The following is a 20,000-nucleotide window of genomic DNA, read 5'->3' as shown; positions in this document are numbered from 1 at the left end:
CCCATCTCTCCTTTTTCCTGTTTCTCCTCCTCCTCCTTATCCTCCTCCTCCTCCTTATCCTCCTCCTCCTCTTCCTCCTCCTCCTCCTCCTCCTCCTCCTCCTCCTCCTCCCTCGTTTCCCTCTCCTATTTCCCACTACCCCTACGCTTCATTTGGGCTATTTTCCTCCTCATTATCCTCCCTGCCTGTTCCTTATCTCATTGTTAGCCTGCCAACACACCACTCTTAGGGCCCTATTTTAACGGTCTGAAACGCAAGTGGGAAAGCGCAAAGCGCAAGTAGCTTTGTGGGCGGTTCTACGGCGCTATCGCTATTTTACAGGCGGATAAATGACGCTTGCGCCGCGGCGCAAGCGTCAAAAGGGTTGGTCTGAAGCAGCCTAATTACCCGTAGGTGTGGTTTGGGCGTAACGTGCAACAAACCAATGAGAGTGCCAGCTCCAATCCCCTTTAAGAGCCATGAGCGCATTTGAATCGGACGAGTTGATATTTTGACTGCGCGTCTGCAGTCTCCGATGAGACAGATGCACATGAATTTGCAAATGGCTTAGTTTATTGCCAAATAATGTGGCCTAATTCACACATGGAATAAGGGGTTTTCTTCCACAACTTCAGAAATACTGAGTCCTCAAATAAATTTCGGCAAAGAAAACGTATGATAGGCTATAACATATGATATGCGGCAACTGTGGTTCTATTTAATGATATAGCCTACGCAATACATTATAAACATTGTTTCTTATCAGTATTGTATGCTATCCTAATATGCATGTGTCCCCGCGGTAATAGACATTGCCATTGATTGTATTATGCGTTACGTGTTTAGTTTGCCCAAGTGAAGGAGTTCAAGTACCTCGGGGTCTTGTTCGCGAGTGAGGGAACTATGGAGCGTGAGATTGGCCGGAGAATCGGAGCAGCGGGGGCGGTATTGCGTTCGCTTTACCGCACCGTTGTTACGAAAGGAGAGCTGAGCCGCAAGGCAAAGCTCTCGATCTACCGGTCTATCTTCGTTCCTATCCTCACCTATGGTCATGAGGGTTGGTTGATGACCGAAAGGACGAGATCGCGGGTACAAGCGGCCGAGATGAGTTTTCTCAGAAGGGTGGCTGGCGTCTCCCTTAGGGATAGGGTGAGAAGCTCAGCCATCCGTGAGGAACTCGGATTAGAGCCGCTGCTCCTTTACTTAGAAAGGAGTCAGCTGAGGTGGTTCGGGCATCTGGTAACGATGCCCACTGGGCGCCTTCCTTGGGAGGTGTTTCAGGCACGTCCAGTGGGGAGGAGACCTCGGGGAAGACCCAGGACTAGGTGGAGAGATTATATCTCAACACTGGCTTGGGAACGCCTCGGGATCCCCCCGTCAGAGCTGGTCAATGTGGCCCGGGAAAGGGAAGTCTGGGGCCCCCTGCTTGAGCTGCTCCCCCCGCGACCCGACCCCCGATAAGCGGACGAAGATGAGATGATGATGAGAGTGTTTAGTTTGCGTGTGTTTAAACAGAGCACACACGCGCGCCCGCATTCATTAATTATTTTTAACACTCACTCGCGGTAAAACAATGTTTTTCACGATCAAATAGGCCTACTCATCAATCCTAAAAGTTATGGGCATGTAGGCCTACACGATGTCTGTGTCAAGAAAATATGTGTTTGCTGTACGGTGTTTGCAGATGCATTGATTAAAAAGTAGCCTACAACTTATTACCGCTGCATCAGCTGTTCTTTCCCAAATAATTTACCAAGAATGTGAGGCTAGGTAGATGAGAGAAGCAAAGTGTATGCGCGAGGTGCACAAGCAATCCGTATGCATCGCATGCGCATGTATGCTTGCGCCCTTAAAATAGCATCTGAACAACGCGCCACTGACTTTAAACCAGGTATTTCCTGGTCAGTAGCGCAATGGTATTCAGAGACGGCAAAATACCGTTTGCGCCAGAACACGCCTCCTCCTTCCGCCGAACCGCCCCTTGGGGCGCAAGATCATTCCCTAATTTACCGGCGAGTGGCGCAGGTGGCAAAAGAGCGCTCTGCGCCAGTTGTAAACTAGCAACGACACATTCGCCAGTGACTAAGTCACTTGCGCCGGATGCAAGATAGGGCCCTTAGTGTCTTACACACCACACACACATACACAGACACACTCACGCCCACTCACGCACCTGTAATCATGTAGAAACACAGACAGGCACACAACAGAGAGGAATACAGAGAGAAAAATAAGGAGAGAAAGTTAGAGATCCAGCAGTCCCATGCAGATTGATTGCCGGTGTCTCTCTGGGTTAAGTGTGGGCCCTCGGATGCTAACCACTCTCCGCCGCTGGCTCGACTCTAATCGTCTTACATTAGCCGCTGCTTGTTTATGGATGTCACGACCACTGGCCCGCACACCCATCATCCAATGTGCTCGCATCCGCACCAGTCAGACGTGTTGGTCTGCTGCCGACCCAGAGGAGAGTGGAGGAGGGTACTCCCTCAGGCGCTAATGGGGATCTGAACACTCCGGCTTTTCTCGGTCCGCCTTTGCCCTCACATCCCTTCCGTCGCTCCTTTTCACGTCCTGTGCTTCTGTGTGTCCGTCGCTCTCCTTCGGCTGGCCAGCGCTCCTGAGAGGAGGGCCGATATCCATCATTGTCTTCCAGGCGCGTTGTTGAATACACACTTTAGACCGGTAGGGGATGGATCCCTGCCCCGCTTATAATGAGAAAACCACTGATACAGAAAGGGCCAGGACTGGGGTGTTGGGGGGCGTGGGGTCCGTCCCTCTTTGTGTCCCTCTCTTTTGTTCTGTTTTTCTTTCTGTCTTGTTTCAGTCTTCTTTGTGTCCCCCTTCTTCTCTGTTTCTCTCTCTGTCTCGACTTGGGCCAGCCCATTGATAACCGACGAAACCAAAATTGGGTGACGAATGCGTGGAATGATCACAGAGTGTGCGTGGGCGTGGGCATGCGTGCACGAGTGTGCGTGTGCGTGCACATACATATGGTTGTGTGAGTGTGTGTATGTGTGTGTGTGTGTGTGTGTGTGTGCGTGCGTGTGCTTGTACGTGGGCTTGTGTGCCTGTGTGTGTCTGTTCATGCGTATGTGAGTGTGCGTGTGTGTACGTGCTTGTGTGTGTGTCGTGTGTGCGTGCGAGTGTGTTCATGCGTATGTGTGTGTGTGTGTGTGTGTGTGTGTGTGTGTGTGCGACATGCAGATACATTTGACAAGCTCTGTAAGCCGGAGCAGCTCCAGAGGAGAAAAGGGCAGCCCACCCACCGAGTCGTGCTGCCGGCTGCAGTCATCCTGCTGGCCTATCAGCACCCGCCAGATCCCCCCTGCTTCCTGATATCACAATGGGATTGTTTTGGTTCCTGCAACATTTTTCCACAGATGCTTCGCTATTTTCCAGTGTAACACTGATACGCCAACGTTTTGGTGGGATCAGTTGGCCCCCACGCCCCACTCAGTGTAGGAATCGCTCTCTCTGTTCGCCGCCCAATTTGGTGTTCTCTCCTGTTTGTCACGCCTGGTATTGCTTTGTATTAGGGGCCCGGGCTCTATGGCTTCTGCAGATATTGACAGTTTCTAAGGCTCAGTGAACCTGTACCTTTCACCTAGAGATGCGAGACGTTTTGTTCACACGCACACTCACTCTCTCTCTCTCTCTCGGGGCCCCGACCCTCCATTGGCACCTCCTGTCTCTGTCTCTAGCTCTGTTTCTCTCTCTCTCTCTCTCTCTCTCTCTCTCTCTCTCTCTCTCTCTCTCTCTCTCTCTCTCTTCAGATATATACATTGTCAGACAGGCATTCCCTCTGGCCGTATCCCTAAACTCTGTTATCCTCTTTACTGGAGGCAGGGCAGTGCTGGCCGTGCCTCTCCCTACCTGACGGCCCTGAGCGGCTCTATATTCTTTGGGAGGGAGAATAAACAGAAGGTTTGGAGCGCCCGGTCGATGGAGCGCGTGCAGTGAAGGTCACCTTTGTGGCTGAGTGATAAAAAAAGGCTTATTTTGACAGCTGGCCAACTTTCCACGTTCCATGCCCCCCCCTCCCCAACACAACACACACACACCCACACACACACGCACAATGATGAGATGACAAAGATATTTAATAGAGGATGTGTGTGTTCAGGTGTTTGCACAATGTCATGAGCCATTGCATCCCACCCTCCCCCCCTACATATCACCCCCCATTTAGTTGAGTTGTACACTGTGTTTTCCACTTATCCTTTCTGTGTTTTTGTCGTTTGTTCTGCCATTGTCATGATTATTTGTGTCGTCATTTTTTGTGTTGTTTCATCCTTTGTTTTCAGTTGATTTTATTGGTGGATTTGATCCATTCCCACTCTACCATGTCAATGAGAAACCCTCCCATCTCCTGCTAAAGCCCATGTATCCGTAAGTATGGCTGTGCACTGCAGAGTGCGCTGCATGCAGTGCTTGGTGTTTCATCATGGGAATATTGTAGTCCATCATGCTGTTAGCAGTTCTAGTGTTCCGTTGTCCAATGTGCACATGCACGTTTCCTTTCATTTTAATGTGGACACAATTGCACTTTAAGCTAACACTTGCTGACGGTAATGTTAAACTTTGTAACTGTCCAAATTTGGCAGTGCAGGAGCTTAATCGTTGTTGGGGGAGTATAAATGTGTGGGTCTATGTCCCTATGGGCCCTTAGGCTTATATGTATAGCTCTGCTCCGATGACTGCAGTGTGATCTATTTGCCTATCCCTCACACAGTTTCATCACATTCTCGACATTAATAGCAAAACTACACAGCTCTGTTCAAAATTGGATCAATCAATTAAGTACCATGGGGAATTTATTATGCCTGGGATGTAATATATTAATTCTGTTCCAACATGGAAATGAGTGTATAATTAGCCTCTTGACAGATTAATCAGCATTGTCTTGGGTGAGCGAGAGAGGAAAGGGGGTGTGTGTGTATTTCTTTTATGCGTATGTGTATTTAGGATTTTTTGTGTGTGTGGGTGTGAGCAAGAGTGTGTGTGTATGTGCGTCTGTATTTATTATTGCATTTCCGTGTGTTTGTGTGTGTGTGCGTGTGTATTTATGTATGTGTGTGTCTCTCTTTGTGTGTGTGTGTGTGTGTGTGTGTGTGTGTGTGCTTGTTTGTGTTTGTGTGTATCTAAATGCATGTGTGTATCACCAGTCCCACATTAACCCGGGCTGTACTGTTTTCTCTTCTCTCCAGGTCTACGTAAATAGGAGGGGAGGTGACAAGACAGAGCCCCACCCTGAGTGGCTCTCCGTGACCCCAAACCTCTGCCGGATGCCTCAGACCTGGACACACAAATTCTCCTCTATCTCTACGCTTCATCTACCCTCTCACTGTCCTACTTCAGACATGTTATTCCATTGACATGTTATACCGCCTCCAAACACACATGCTTCCTGGCATCGGCTTCATTTTGTTCAGCGCGGGGGGGGGGGGGCTATGGTGATGATGATGGTGGCGGCAGCGGCGGTGATGATGGCGATGGTGGATGTGCTGATTGAGAGGAATTAATGTATAACAGAGGCTCATACTGTGCACTTAGAAAAGTATCAATCTCTTTTAATATATTTTTTGTCCTTTGATTTTGAATGCAGATGTCAAATTGCTGTGAACCGCCATTATGGTTCATTACTTTGAAGAACGCAACTCTGCATTGGGAACGTGGGCAGCATCTCGATCTATGGGGGAAATGCAGCGTGCATGTGTGATCAGGCTGCGGGCGACCTTCCCCGGTCTGCGGCTCCCCTGTCCCTAGAAGGCTGTGGTGGGATTTGAAAGGGGTTTGCTGGTTCGGGATTCTCATGGTGGTCGGATGGCCGAATTACAGTGGCGTCTGTGGAGGGAGCCATTGTATTGCACGTCCGCCTGTTTACTTTAGACTTTAGGCCAGGGACTCTATGCAGAATCACGCAGGCCCGTCCAGGAAGAGAGAGAGACACAAACAAGGGGGAGAAGAGAGCTATAAAGAGAGACAGAAGGGACAGGGCTCCTGTCAAAAATAGAATAGTGTAATTATGAATCGGGCTTGTATCAAAAAAGAGCTTGGAATAGAGAATAGGGTGCAGTTTCAAAGACCATGGGATTCTTTATTTAAAAGAAAAGTATTACTATCACTGTCAATTTCCATTGTAACTACCAAGGGCCAGTTCAGTATTGCTCATTCTGCTCTTTCACAGTTTAGTTGTGTTAGATTGGAAGCCACACTCAGTTGATTGTGTCTGAGGGGTGATTTGTTTTGGTTGCTTCAAACTGCTGACAGACTCCAACGCTGACGGCGATGATTTTAACGCACACTCAAGAGCAGATTACACACCACCGTATTTGTCTGTGTGCTATAAAACAATATGACCGATAAATGGAAGGGGAAGGGTTTCCGAGAACAGCTACAGAGAAACACAAAGGAATGAACCATGTACACTTTTCACCCTAGATCCTCCTGTGCTATGGTCTCAACTGTAAAGATGTACTAGCATGTTTTTATATGGGTTTTGTATTTCTATGTATATGAAAAGAATGACAAATACATAACCATGATCTCCAATCATTCTAGTTGATTCATTCTGATACAGATAGCCTACTTAACCTAAAATGTTACGTGCAATCTGAACCTTAATTCAATGACTTTGCAACAGTACATTAAAGTCATTTAATTGATTGTTAATCAATGGTTAAATTAATATTAACCAGTTATTAGCACTTTCTTATCCTGGAGCTCTTCAAACCAACTGAACTAAAGGCAAAACTCCTGATGCCTTACGTTTGTTTGAATCACTACTGCCCTCTGTTGGTAAATGTGTTCATGTACAAGCTGAAGGGCGCCTGAGATTCTGCTACCGATTATCCATCATCTATCATCGTTCATTTTTGTAAAAAGCTTTTCTAAACTCAACAGTAAACTGTAGACGGTTGCGTGTGTTAAAGCATGTTTGTGTATGTATGCTGAGCTGGGTACGGCCTGTTTGATGCCGTTTGTGTTCCCATGCTATGTCTTAATTAAACAGTCCAGTGAAGCATTTGCTTTGAACACAAATTAGAGTTTAAAGATATTACGTTGTCCTATGTTTCAATTCAATATTTACTTCCAAAGGTAATGCGGTTGATGTTTACTTTCAAAAGCCAATCACAAAATGTTTGATTTTAATTCAACTATTTCAGTGGTTTTCCTGCATGCCATTTTGATCAAATCTGATACTCTTACCTTCTCTTATTTTTAGAGTGGCCATATGTTTGCCAGAAATAGGCAGACCAATAACTCTTTGTTAGGCTTAGTATGGGTCCCAATAAGAGGTAAGAAACTATGCCTACTACAGTGTAGCTATAGTGTGGACTGGGTTAACAAACGTCTACTGGTCTTCATATTATGACAGCATTAGTGTTATGCTTCTAAGGTCATTTTGTGAAAATATGAGTATCCAAGTGCAATAGAGCGTCTTTTCCGTACCCCTATAATTTATAATCTAGCCAAAACCTGCTATGTGTAGATTCAACAGGAGATAAAAGATTAGCATCATTGTATAGGAATAACAATTTCTGTGGATAGGAAGTGGAAGGAAATTGATATGTATTATTCTATACTTTTGTGATCACTGTAGCTTAAACCCGACGAGATCTTATGGTGTGATTCTAATCGTCAACAGCTGTGCGTTCGGTTCAACATGTAAATAGTCGTTTGTTAATAAAAAAACATGAACTTTTGACGATGTTTCCGAACTTTTATTCTGATCTATTTTCATTGTTTCTCGAAAAAATAAAGGTGTGTTAAAACAATTGATTCATAAAGATGGCATTATTTAAAATGTTATTCGTAATTGAATTACAATATCAACATAAACCTCAAGGCAAACAATGTAATGTCTGCAGCGTAAAAGACACTGCCTACATATCATATGGGGAGACACTCTGGTACAACACTTTTACACCAGTGCACTCTGTCGTAAAAAGGGTTTTGAACCCCCACTGCACTTCTAACACGGGGCTCGCTGGGCCAAAGGCCCGGCTCAGGACATGAACGCCCGGACACTGCCCCTGATGCTGGCTCTGCAGATGGGGCAGTGGCGCAGGCTGGTGGCGCAGTCGCTGCACACCACCAGGTGGCCGCAGGGGATGAAGACGATGGACACGGGCTTGTCCATGCACACCTTGCAGGTCCGCTCCTCCTGCAGCTGCCTCAGCAGCTCCTCGGGAGTGGGGTCCACAGCTGCTCAGCGCACGCACACACACACACACACACACACACACACACACACACACACAGGCACGCGCGCACAAGGACACACACACACACACACACACATAGGCACGCGCGCACAAGGACACACGCACACAAAAATTTAAGATAAATATGAATCATTGATTGATGATTTCAGATGATTTTGCCTAGTAAATGTATTCCTTGATGGATACAAAAGTATCCCTGGATTTTGAACTCTGACCTTTCTCTTTAATGGGAGCCCGGGTCCTCAGTGTTCCAGTGCTGGGGCCCTGGTGTACCTCTGGCTCTGGAAGGTCAAATGACACGAACGTAGTCAGCACGCACAGCATGATTAAATGATTGTTAATCATTTAATCATTTAATTTTAACTTTGTGCTGTGCATTTTTTATCCAAAGCAGCTTACAGAGATTTCGGAATCGTGCCATTTATTAGCATGTGAGGTTTGGCTCAATGGTGCCTACAGGTGAACCGCATCAACGGGGTTACCCAAAACATTGTGTCTGGGAGCCAAACCCCCTGGCCCCTAGACCGAGGCGCCTCCATAGGCCTTACCTCTGCTCTGCGGGTCTCTCTGTCGCTCCTCCCCCTCGGCCTGCAGCACATCCGTCACCAGGTCGGAGACGGAGGTGTAGTGCTGCCCACTCAGGAGGTACTTGGTCTGGACCAGGCTCTCCACCAGGCTGGCCTGGAAGCCCATGCGCAGCACGGTCTGCACCACGGGGGACAGCATGGCGGAAGAACCCCCCAGACCGGCCACCACGTCTGGGGGTTACGGACACAGACCAGAGCACAGGAGAGGGATCAGAGAGGCAGGCGAAATAAGTCGAGCCAACGCAATGCATACAGAAAATGGGGATTTGGATTTAATATCATTGCAGTTGTATAAATAGTATAAATCAATACTATAACGTTTTTACTATACACTTTCAGGTGTAAACGTTCTGTTATTTGGTGTATTAAGTTGAATGTGAAGATCAGTTAAGTATTGTTCTGGATCAATGCAATCAAAGGTATTAAAAGTATCTCCTTACCATTCCGTGAGCTGATGTCTCGAGATACAGGAGTCTGTGATCCACCCTGAAACATTTAAAACCAAATACTGAGCCAATTCAGAGTTGGACCAGTGTGTGTGTGTGTGTGTGTGTGAAGTTTTAAAGTGACGGATGATACACGGTTATAGCACAGGTCAGAGGTTAGAGGATGCATTCAGCAGGGATGAGAGTTATGCTGTTTCCTCACCACAGTCTCGCTGTGATGAAAGTGAGAGTCCTGGATGGTGCTGACGTAACCCTGCCCTCTGGACCGTAGCAGGAACTCACATCTGTCAGACACACCACATATCTTAAGTGGCACTTTTAATACTCAACCGGCAACTCATACAACCACAACAACAACAACAACAACAACAACAAAACAACAACATCAACAACAACCATAAGTAGGAAGGATAGTGCGGCGGCTTTCGTGATCAACTTCAAGCCGAGTTGTCCTTTTTCATACGATTATAGGTTCCGTTGTTATTGTCCACGACCTCATAGGTTTGAGCCCGCCTTATATACCGACACTGTCACTTTGGGTAAACGCTAACTGTGTCATGGAGTAGTAGTATGCTAGTTATATAAACCACATCATGCTTTATGACTCAAAAAAATGAACTTTGGGTCTGTGGGATGATATAAGCCGATGTGAGGATTTCTGTTACCTTGGGAACCACTTAGCATGTTCCTGCCAGGGGTCATCGCCGGGCTCCCAGTTCCTGAGACCACCGTCGCAGAAGAAACATTTAACATTGTCTCCATGCCCTGAAAGGAAACACTGCTATCATAACAGTTTCAATTGGGGAAAATTTGAATAGTTCATTAAAGTAACCCCCGACAAAAACACCAAAGTAAACAAAACCCTGGGGACAACGAATGTTTCTGATGCTCCCGGTGTCTCTGTTTACTGTTTTGGTGTTGAGGTTGTGGTTGTAAAATGTAATTGATATTGTATAGGAGGTTTGTGAGCACCTTCTCCTTTAGACCTGTGCAATCCTGGCGCTGTCGAGGGGTTTCTGTCTACAACCCAATGGATCAGCAGTTCAATTGTCCTATGAACTCTCTCACAATGAGGGGTCGCTAGCCCCCTGTTTTGAATATGTGCCTGTTTGTTAGGTATTATTTTTATATATAGGCCTATATATATATATATATATATATATATATATATATATATATATATATATATAAATAGGCCTATTATACCGTATAAGTATGAATGAATAACCATTGTATAGTTTGGCTTTTGCTATTCAAAGTCGGAGGTCGAATTAATTCCTAATGTTATTGAATACAAAGCAGCCTTATCACAGGTGAGCCAGGTGAGCCAGCTCACCTGTGTAGAAAAACCCTGCCCTGGAGAGTACATCTGGCTGGACTGAGGCCCCGGGGGGCCAGTTGTGGAAGGTTGTAAGCCGGGCGTCCTCTGCCTCCATTTCGGGGTAAACCGCATGTCCGGCCGCTGCCTGGTCGTCCACAGTCATCCTCTGCAGCTGGCTCACCAGTTGACCGTCAACGGAGTCCGAGGACCCAGGGGCGACCACCAGCGGAATATTCCCCACGTCTCCGCCCAACATAAAACCACAAGTTGGAAAATACCTTTTGTGGTCGACAGAAGGGGTGTCTCCGTGAACCCAGTACCTCAGAACCCCGCCACAACAATAACATTGGACCTTATCTCCGGAACCCAGGTAGAAGAACCCCGCTTTGGCCAGATCCCCAGAGGTGACCGGTGCGTCAGCGGGCCAGTTCAGAAAAGTTCGAAGCCTTTCTCCTTCACGACGCATTCGTCGCTTCTCCAGATTACGGAACATTGCGCTCCTGTCATGGGTCATTCTCTCGCATGTGTTTTTTCCTTCCGACTCTCGTTCCGTGCCAGGCGGTACGTTTGCGTTCCATAGTGGAGTGCGCACTGAAGGCCAGGGCAGCGCGCCCGTAGGAAAACATGAGCAGCTCTACGGTTTGATAGCTTCCAGAACAGTCGCCAAAGACCCACCAGGCCTATACACTGCAAGCTTGTAGTTCCTTGAATGGATGACAGCCTACGCCCAGTGTTTCTGTCCCGTTTGAAATAAACACACATGTAGGCCTACCAAAGGAAGTTGGAAGAGGTTAATAATCAGAGTAGGTTTACATTTCAATACCAATTCCACCTATCAGGGCTTGCACATATATTTTATTATAATGTGTAGGCCTACCTCAATGTAATTATTTAGACTACGGTGACTGTTCCGTATATTGTTTATTATTTTGTTGACAGTAAAATAAACCGAATGCATGTACAACCCTGCTACAAGACCCAAACATAAGGATTATTGATGGATAGTTATTTGCATTGAGATGGCAGGCGGCAGTAATTACAACTCGATGCCAGATATGATTATCATGCGTTGCAGGATAATGGACGGTTAATTGCGTGGGCTACACTAGGGGAGAAAACGTATTATTACTACACTTAAGGAACAAGAACCACAAACTCAGAAAACACACACTGGTCAACAGGGGACCCCCTGTGAGCGCCGATGTAGGCCTGGGGGTATCCTAGATCGATCTGCTTCTACTTATATGTTAACACTTTGAGTATGACCGAAGTGTGCGGTTTATGCTACAGAACTATTTATTATAGGCTCCATCGGTGCATAAGGGGGGAAATAAACTCCAGCGTTCGCCCCCTGGCGGTGACACAACAACACGTCAAGCAGGAGCTCGGAGCCCGGATGGAGCAGCCAGCCATTGGGGAAGTAATGCACAGGGCTTCTCTCAACTGAGGAGGGATCTGTCTGGAAGTATTAAGACAAACTAAAGATCGAACCAAGACAGAAATAACACTGTAATTAAGGTCAAACCAGCCGACATTTAACGCTTCTATTCAAACTGTATCAGGATTTGGTTGATTTCGGACACAGCTTTCGGGGGCTACATAGTTGAAGTGTGGAAGTTGAGATCCGTGCAGCGGAGAGCACACAGCTGAGCTAGCTGCAAGCTAGCATTTAGCCACAAGATACACGGCATAACCAACCACATAAGCTGAAACTAAGCAGGGAACTTGTTTCACAAAACATCGGTGGAAAAATATTCACAAGCTAAGGCTCTGTGAGAATCAAGGGACTTGTTTAATGCGTTATGTCTGCTACAAGCATTGACCCTCAGGTAGGAAGAATGAGTGAGCTCGCCTGCTAGCTGCTCTGCTAACTATGTAACGGGCTATGGCTATTTGTAGTGGATGTTAGCTAGCCATCGACACTGACCGGTACACGTATCTAACCAGAGCTAGCTGCGGTCCATTAAAGGGTTGAGGTGGATTGGGAGATGTGTTGGGTATAATATCTATCCATTTATGGTTGCATTCAGTAAGACTGTAAGACCACGTTTGATGGAGAACGATTAAGTGTAGTCGTTCACTTGAAGTCCAGAGGCACTGAGGCCAAGGCTGGTAGCTGGAGAAATAACAAAGAAAGTTAATGATTCACGTTTAACTGCACTTGTTAGAGCTGTTATCCGTTTGGCGATCAGTATTCGTTTATGTAAAGTTGGAGAGTATTTGACAGATGTCAGTTGAGCATGTTATCTACGTGTGTGTGTGTGTGTGTGTGTGTGTGTGTGTGTGTGTGTGTGTGTGTGTGTGTGTGTGTGTGCTTGCAACAGCTGCAGGTGTATACATATGTGGTTAATCAATTAGAAATTTGGAAGTTGGAATTAATATTGAAACCACCAAATGCAGTATCTGTCCCAACCATTTTATGCAACAAAGCTGTCAATCACTAACATGTTATAAAACCAAGGCTGATTTGTACATTCACTGAAAATTGTAATATTATCTTTTTCCTTCCCCACTCGTAAAACCCGTCGATGATGCAGAGATCAAAGGGACAAGCATCTAAAAGTGAGTGGCTTATCACAAACACCATTTTTGTTACCTTTTGATCTCACCTACTCCACTAAGTGTTGTCTTGATTTCACTGTCTTTATTATTTTACCACTGCATCGCTGAATTACTTGATTATGAAACAACTGTTTTCATTTAGCAGTTATTTGACTGTAATCTCTCATTTCTATTACAGTTGTATAACTCGTGTTTGTTGAGTGACATTCTTTAACTATTTGTTTAATACCACTCTCAGGAACGGTGATATGTGTTGAATCTGCTTTTCAGCAGACCGACAGTGTGGTTATATAGATTAGATAACAGCATTACTTCATCCATTATGTTCCAGAAGTCAGTGTAGCATTCTTTCATTCATGAATTGTGTTTTACAGCAAAAACATTTAAATGTCCCACGGTCGTTGCCACTGCGTAACTATTGTTTTAATGTATTTTTGTTTTAGTGCAAAATGGTTCACTGCATCAGAAGGAAAATGTCCATGACAATGACTTTGAGCCTTACCTCACTGGTCAATCCACTCAGGTAATATTTCGTATCCCACGTTGTTCAATGTTCTGCTATTTACAAGTAATCGGTCCGAGCTTAATGTAACAATCAAAGAGTTACTGTATCAATCTCAGCCCATCTTAAGTGTGGCTTTAAAAAACAAACAAACAGTGGTGATATTTAACATGTTCAGTCTCCTTTGCGTTCCAGAACAACAGCTACCAGTCGATGACGGACCCCTACCTTTCCAGCTACTACGCCCCCTCCATTGGATTCCCCTACCCACTCAGCGAGGCCCCCTGGTCCACCGGCGGAGACCCCCCCATCCCTTACCTCACTTCCTACGGACCCTTGAGCAATGGAGACCATCATTACATGCCGGACACTGTCTTTGGCCAGCCGGGGGGGCTGGGCAGCAGCATCTACCCGCACAGGTTTAACTTTTTCCCAGAGAATCCCACCTTTTCTGCCTGGGGCACGAGTGGCTCCCAGGGCCAGCAGACCCAGAGCTCTGCCTACGGGGGGAGCTACAACTATCCTCCCAGCTCTCTGGGTGGCACCCTGGTGCCCGATGGCCAGACAGGCTTCCACAGCGACACCCTCAACAAGGCCCCCGGTATGAACAGCCTGGACCAGGGCATGGTGGGCCTGAAGATAGGCGGGGACATGACCGGCCAGGGGTCGGGAGTCAAAGCCGTGGGCTCTGGGATCGGTGGCCCTGCGCTGGGGCCCACGGGCAACGGGGCCATGCCTATAGGGATGCCCCCGCCGAAACCCACGTCCTGGGCTGCCATCGCGAGCAAGCCGGCGAAGCCCCAGCAGTTGAAGCTGAAGCTGAAGCCGGGCATGGGTCCCCCAGGCGGCGCCCTGCCCCCTCCCATCAAACACAACATGAACATTGGCACGTGGGACAAGGGACCGGTGTCTAAAGTGGCCCCGGGCCCCATGCATCAGCATCAGCATCAGCAGCAGCATCAGCAGCAGCAGGCCCCTCTAGGACATCCCCACAACATGGGCCCCCAGCCCCCCCTTCAGCAAGCACCTATGCAGCCCCCTCCACCCCAATCGATGGTGCAGCCTCCCATGCAGCCTATGGGCTTACAGCCCCAGCACCACCACCACCACCACCACCAGCCTCCCCCGCAGCCCTACCAGAACCACAACCAACCCCCACCCCCCCAGGCTCGCTGGGTCGCCCCCCGCAACCGCAACCTGGGCTACGGCCCCAACGGGCCGGGCTACGAGGGCTGCGGCGTGGCGGGCATGGTCGGCGTCGGCAACGGCGGCCCGCCCGCCTCCGCCAGCGGCGGCATGGGCCCGGGCGCGGAGAACCACCCGGTGCTGGAGAAGCTGTGCGCGGCCCACAGCTACAACCCCCGGGAGTTTGAGTGGAACCTGAAGAACGGCCGCGTGTTCATCATCAAGAGCTACTCCGAGGACGACATCCACCGCTCCATCAAGTACTCCATCTGGTGCAGCACGGAGCACGGCAACAAGCGCCTGGACGGGGCCTTCCGCAACCTGAACGCCAAGGGCCCCGTCTACCTGCTGTTCAGCGTCAACGGCAGCGGGCACTTCTGCGGCGTGGCGGAGATGCGCTCGCCGGTGGACTACGGCACCAGCGCCGGCGTGTGGGCGCAGGACAAGTGGAAGGGCAAGTTCGACGTGGACTGGCTGTTTGTGAAGGACGTGCCCAACAGCCAGCTGCGCCACATCCGCCTGGAGAACAACGACAACAAGCCGGTGACCAACTCGCGGGACACCCAGGAGGTGCCCCTCGAGAAGGCCAAGCAGGTGCTGAAGATCATGGCCACCTACAAACACACCACCTCCATCTTCGACGACTTCTCCCACTACGAGAAGAGGCAGGAGGAGGAGGAAGAGGTGCGCAAGGTGGGTGGAAACCACGTGCTCTATCGAAGCTCAACACTGAAATGCGTTGCCTGCATGCTCATTCTTAGGAATACCTTTTTTTTTTTTTTTTTTTCGCATTCTTTTGTCTATTAGTAGTAGTCCTTTTAATGTTGTTTAGATATGAATTCCTCCTTTGTAAAGCAGTGGGAATGGCCTTGTGTTTGAAGGGTTTAATAAAATGGCTTTGCCTTGCCAATTGACCAAAATGAAAATGTAGGCGTTGTGGTGTTTGGATTAGAACAACAGGAACCCAGCTGATTCACACATTGCAGCTCATCCTTTTCGTAGCTGTGAACAACCTCCTGACTGTTGTCTCTCTCTTTCTCTCTCTCCCCGTCTCCTCCTGACGACAGACGTTTGAGCCTGCACCCATCCCTAGCCGCTCTCGCCTTGATCAGGTAAACGATATATACTTTTTAAAATCCCCATTTAAAACATGTTTTATTGTTGGTGTTTACAAAATTACACAAGCTGCTGATGAACACATATTAATACCCGGACACAGAACGATCACAATTGAACCGTTGTAATGTGATTACTGTATTGTGATCAATTGTGATTACTAACGTTGTCTTTCACTCATTCAACAGGAGCGCCAAAACCGGAATAAACAATAGAAGATATTTATCCTTTGCTTGATCAACAGTTACACTAGAACATTTGATTTAAGAGACAGAAGAATATGAACATTAAACCAAGCCCATCATTTTTTTTCTATTTAATCCTTGTGAATCTTTGCCATCGTCAAGACGTGCTTTTCATGGCCCATGTTCCTCCCACTTCTTGAGCAGGGATAGTAAGCTGATTTCTGTGTAACCTCACCCCTACCACACTGTTCAGACTTTTTTTGTTAAATTTCTACCATTGTTCTCTCATCAGACTGGGTTTGTCTCCGGCCCATGCCCCTCTTCTTACCCCATCCCTTTTCGAATTGAATCAGGGTTTGACTGCACCACGGAATAACAAATCTGCCACTTTATATGTCAGTACAATCAGGAACTGATGCGTCCTGCCCCTATTTGTCCATTGGGGGGCAACATTGCCATGTTTCAAAGGTTTAACTGTGCCAACAAAGTTGGAGGATTCCAGATACAATGTCAGTCTGCGGAACTGCTATAGTAAAACTTCAGTGGTTTATCTATTTTTCATTCAGATCAACAAAATCTCTATTTTTTGGCTTACTACTGACAATATTCTTTTCTTTTTTTCTTCTGGAGCCTTAATTTTGTTGCGTTGGACTTTTAATTGACTTGTCAGAAGAACCGCTCTGTAACAGTGACAGCGCTGGAGAAATCAGGGAAAGTGTGAAGTCACACGGAACTCGAGTCCTTTCAAACGGAGGAGTTGCAAGGTCTCTGGGAACGAAAAGAACCAACATGTCCTCCACGACCGGAGCACTCCCATAACTGAAAATCAAACAATTGTACTATTGACCCGTTGGTTTATTTTATTCTTAAATGTCATGGTCATTTGTATGTAACCCTGTAAGGGGATCATGTTTGGTCCACACAATCCAGTCTGAGAGAATTGTCACATCCACCATTTAAAAATTGTTTTTATGATCACCACTTTGTAATAATGACCCTGCTACATTTGAATTGAGTTGCTGCTGCTCAGGCAGTTTGTTCCGTACAAGGGGCGGGGGGTACTTTGTCCAAATCATCATCATTCTGAGGATTTTATTATGTTCCTTGAATTGGGTTTGCTTAGTCAATTATGTCGTTCGTAATGCTAAGCTTTAACGTAGGAGCCTATAGTCATGGGAAAAGCCTAAAAATGTATAACCGAAAAAAATATGTAACTGATTTATTATCAAGACTAAGAGGAAGAAAAGAAAAAAAAAACAAGAATGAAATGTGGTTTCTGTGTGTTTTTTGGCTGATGGTTTTCGTCTTGGTTCAGATCCCCTTGAATAGGAGCGAACGCAAGTAATTTTTTTTGTTTTCTGTTATGGTAAAGAAAGATCAGGGATTTAATCAAAACAATGTAAACGTGAGTAATTTAACAAATTGTACATTGACGCATGGCGAGCTGGAATGACGTATTGAAAGTATTATGCATCCTTCAGGGCCCTGGATTGTCGTGGGATTTGACCTAATGTTTTTGTTACAGGTTCCAGTCCCCCTTTTACCCCCAGTGTAAACGTCACCTTTTTCTGGTCTCCCAAAGCTGTACTCTAGCCCGTGTAAGACCTGCTGGACTCACTGAAACTGAAACCGCCATATTGGTATTCGGGGAATGGAAGGCAGCAGTAACGCTGCAAACAGGCACAATTTTGTCTGTTTTCTCTTCCTATTTGTATGTCTGTTGGAGACATGTTATACCATATGCTTAATTTAACGTCCTACCTTCACGTTTCTCCTTTCACATCTGAGGAACACACCTGAGTAGCAAACCTTGGTTCACATCGCTCACTCTTGTCAGTTAGGACTTGTATGCCCCCTATAACACGGATATTGTAGAAATTCAGCATTTACTGATGTCAGTCCCTTGTGCGTGTGTATGTATAAGAGCCGGAATCAAACCTTTTTTTTTGTTTTTGTTTTTTCTTCTTCCCAACAGTTACTTTCAACAGCCATGTATGTGTTTCCCGGCAAGCAAAGCCATTGTAATTTGACAACTGCCCGTACTCCCAATAGGATTATGATTTACGGTTGCTCTTTATACGTAAACTAGATGGGAGATCACACGCGGGGCAATGTGGTGAGCTCAATTTGAGTTATTTTTATATTTTTTTGCTTTTCCCCCCTCACCCCCCCCCCCCACCCCCACCCCACTGCTGGTAAACCCTTAAAGACGTCAGTGGCACTGTCGAAAGTCTACGAAATTCCCATGATTCACTGGGTCACAGCCACAGCGGTCGTTGCCTCAGGAGGCCTGAACTGGTCATGAAAACACTACAGGGCGGCTTATGTGCACATGAATGGACAACTTCTCTCAAGGTGTGAGTGAGCGCGTGTGTGTAAGGAAAACCGAGTGAGATCCTGGCTGGTGGGCCAAGAAAGTATATGTACCGTCACACTAAGAATAATTACATGAAATATAGAAGATGAATATTGATTATCCTATAAACCACAGTTGTAGTGGGCATAATAACCTGTAATGGTTGTAAAGATGTATCTTGGTTTATCTTTGTAGAAGAAATCAAGCCTTAATAAACTGTCCATTCAGCAAACCGGCTCTCCTTCATGTCTTACATTGTCAGCCTATTAGGTTGTGGAAATGTCACGGTGACCTTAAGCAGCCCGTGAAGATCGGCCTGTCTGCATGAATGTCGTCCAAGGTGGACTGTTTTCTGCCTGTCTAATCTCTTGTCCGTTGCAGGATAATATAGACACACACACACTTCTGCAAATTGAGTTGCCATGTAAGGTCATATCCACTTGTTTCTGGTTCCCAATCCGTGCCATTACACACACACACACACACACACACACACACACACACACACACACACACACACACACAGAAACAGACCCACATGTACACACACACACTTTGACCTGATGGGAACTCTCCGTGGTGCTGAAACCTAGAATTCAACGAGTGCAGGCTAGTGTAAATGTAGAGACTATTTATATATGCTGGTTAGTATAAATCGATGGTCACCATTGATTTTCTTTTATTTATTAGACATCAGTCACATAAAATATGACTGACCCTCATGTGTGATTACAAATATAAAATGGCATGTGACATATCTTGCATATCTTTTCAATTAAATGTTTACGGCACACAGTGGACACAATCTGATGCAAATCTGTAATCAAGAATCAATAAATTATGAGAAAATCACAACGGATATCAATGGATTAATTTACAAAATCATTCTTTATTAATTGTTCACACATTATAGTCTTACACAACATAGGTATACATTCAACAGACACGCTGACAATTATCTTCCTTAATTGAAATACGCTTGAACTCATTGACATTGTGAATAGATCTGAATAGATCAATAGGGAATTTGCCAACATGTAAATGGGTTGTGTTAAACAGCTCAAAGATATTTAGGCGGAGGGCGGATTTCAAATAGGCTAAATAGACAATAGTAATTAGAAAACTATTCTCTCAGCACTATGCGCCATGAGGCGAACCTTTGAAGCAAGGCGAACCTTCGAAGCACGACCTGTCATGGCAACTGCTAATACAGTTTGACATCTTGTGAAAATAGGCGGAATTAAATATTTTGGCAAGCTATGCTAGAAGGGAGAACTAGACGATAGATTATTATGAAATGAACGAATTAGAATACAGCCGCCTGTAATGGTTCAATTGTGCATTACAACAAAATGTCACAGAAGGCCTATAGGGGGGGCTAGATCGCGCGCATGTTATAGCCTATATGTTTACGACCGCAAATACCTCTTCCAGGCCTGCAATTGTCTGCATTCTATAGACCAATTCGTTATATACAATAGCCCAACTATGCTAATCGTTTATTTATTTTTATAGGCCTAGGCCTACTATTTA

The 20,000-nt window shown here is 46.3% G+C and overlaps 3 protein-coding genes across 7 annotated transcripts in view; 2 read left to right on the top strand and 1 right to left on the bottom strand.

Moving 5' to 3' along the window:
• Positions 1 to 7,685, top strand: part of nkain4 (sodium/potassium transporting ATPase interacting 4) — a 48,612-nt gene extending 40,927 nt beyond the window's left edge. The window contains exons 6-7 of one of the 2 annotated variants that reach the window (XM_030358382.1): positions 4,284 to 4,368; positions 5,187 to 7,685. In XM_030358382.1, coding sequence (XP_030214242.1) covers positions 4,284 to 4,368; positions 5,187 to 5,196 — 95 coding nt within the window. In that variant the 3' untranslated portion in view covers positions 5,197 to 7,685. The remainder of the gene's footprint in view (positions 1 to 4,283; positions 4,369 to 5,186) is intronic. The other variant, XM_030358390.1, reaches the window with a different exon arrangement.
• Positions 7,686 to 7,688: 3 nt separating this feature from the next.
• On the bottom strand, positions 7,689 to 11,196 carry birc7 (baculoviral IAP repeat containing 7). Its single transcript, XM_030358368.1, has 7 exons — positions 10,577 to 11,196; positions 9,906 to 10,005; positions 9,443 to 9,524; positions 9,235 to 9,280; positions 8,756 to 8,965; positions 8,423 to 8,488; positions 7,689 to 8,187 (listed from the first exon to the last, which is right to left on the bottom strand). Exons 1-7 carry the CDS (start codon positions 11,073 to 11,075, stop codon positions 7,988 to 7,990), a joined length of 1,203 nt encoding a protein of 400 aa, XP_030214228.1. The 5' UTR covers positions 11,076 to 11,196; the 3' UTR covers positions 7,689 to 7,987.
• A 744-nt stretch (positions 11,197 to 11,940) lies between these two features.
• LOC115542744 (YTH domain-containing family protein 1) lies at positions 11,941 to 18,699 on the top strand. Of its 4 annotated transcripts, none has more exons than XM_030355163.1 (6): positions 11,941 to 12,079; positions 13,099 to 13,123; positions 13,567 to 13,646; positions 13,821 to 15,503; positions 15,878 to 15,922; positions 16,115 to 18,699. In XM_030355163.1, coding segments are annotated over exons 2-6 (1,836 nt in total). In that variant the 5' UTR covers positions 11,941 to 12,079; positions 13,099 to 13,122; the 3' UTR covers positions 16,142 to 18,699. The 4 variants fall into 4 exon arrangements, with proteins under 4 accessions (XP_030211023.1, XP_030211030.1, XP_030211015.1 ...); XM_030355170.1 differs by having other exon boundaries at positions 11,945 to 12,070; XM_030355155.1 differs by having other exon boundaries at positions 11,951 to 12,390; positions 13,821 to 15,494.
• Positions 18,700 to 20,000: the final 1,301 nt, after the last annotated feature.

This window comes from Gadus morhua, chromosome 1, assembly GCF_902167405.1.
Source record: "Gadus morhua chromosome 1, gadMor3.0, whole genome shotgun sequence".
Classification (NCBI taxonomy): Eukaryota; Metazoa; Chordata; class Actinopteri; order Gadiformes; family Gadidae; genus Gadus; species Gadus morhua.
The sequence above is the reverse complement of the archived record's forward strand: the minus strand, read 5'-3'. Positions and strand labels throughout refer to the sequence as shown.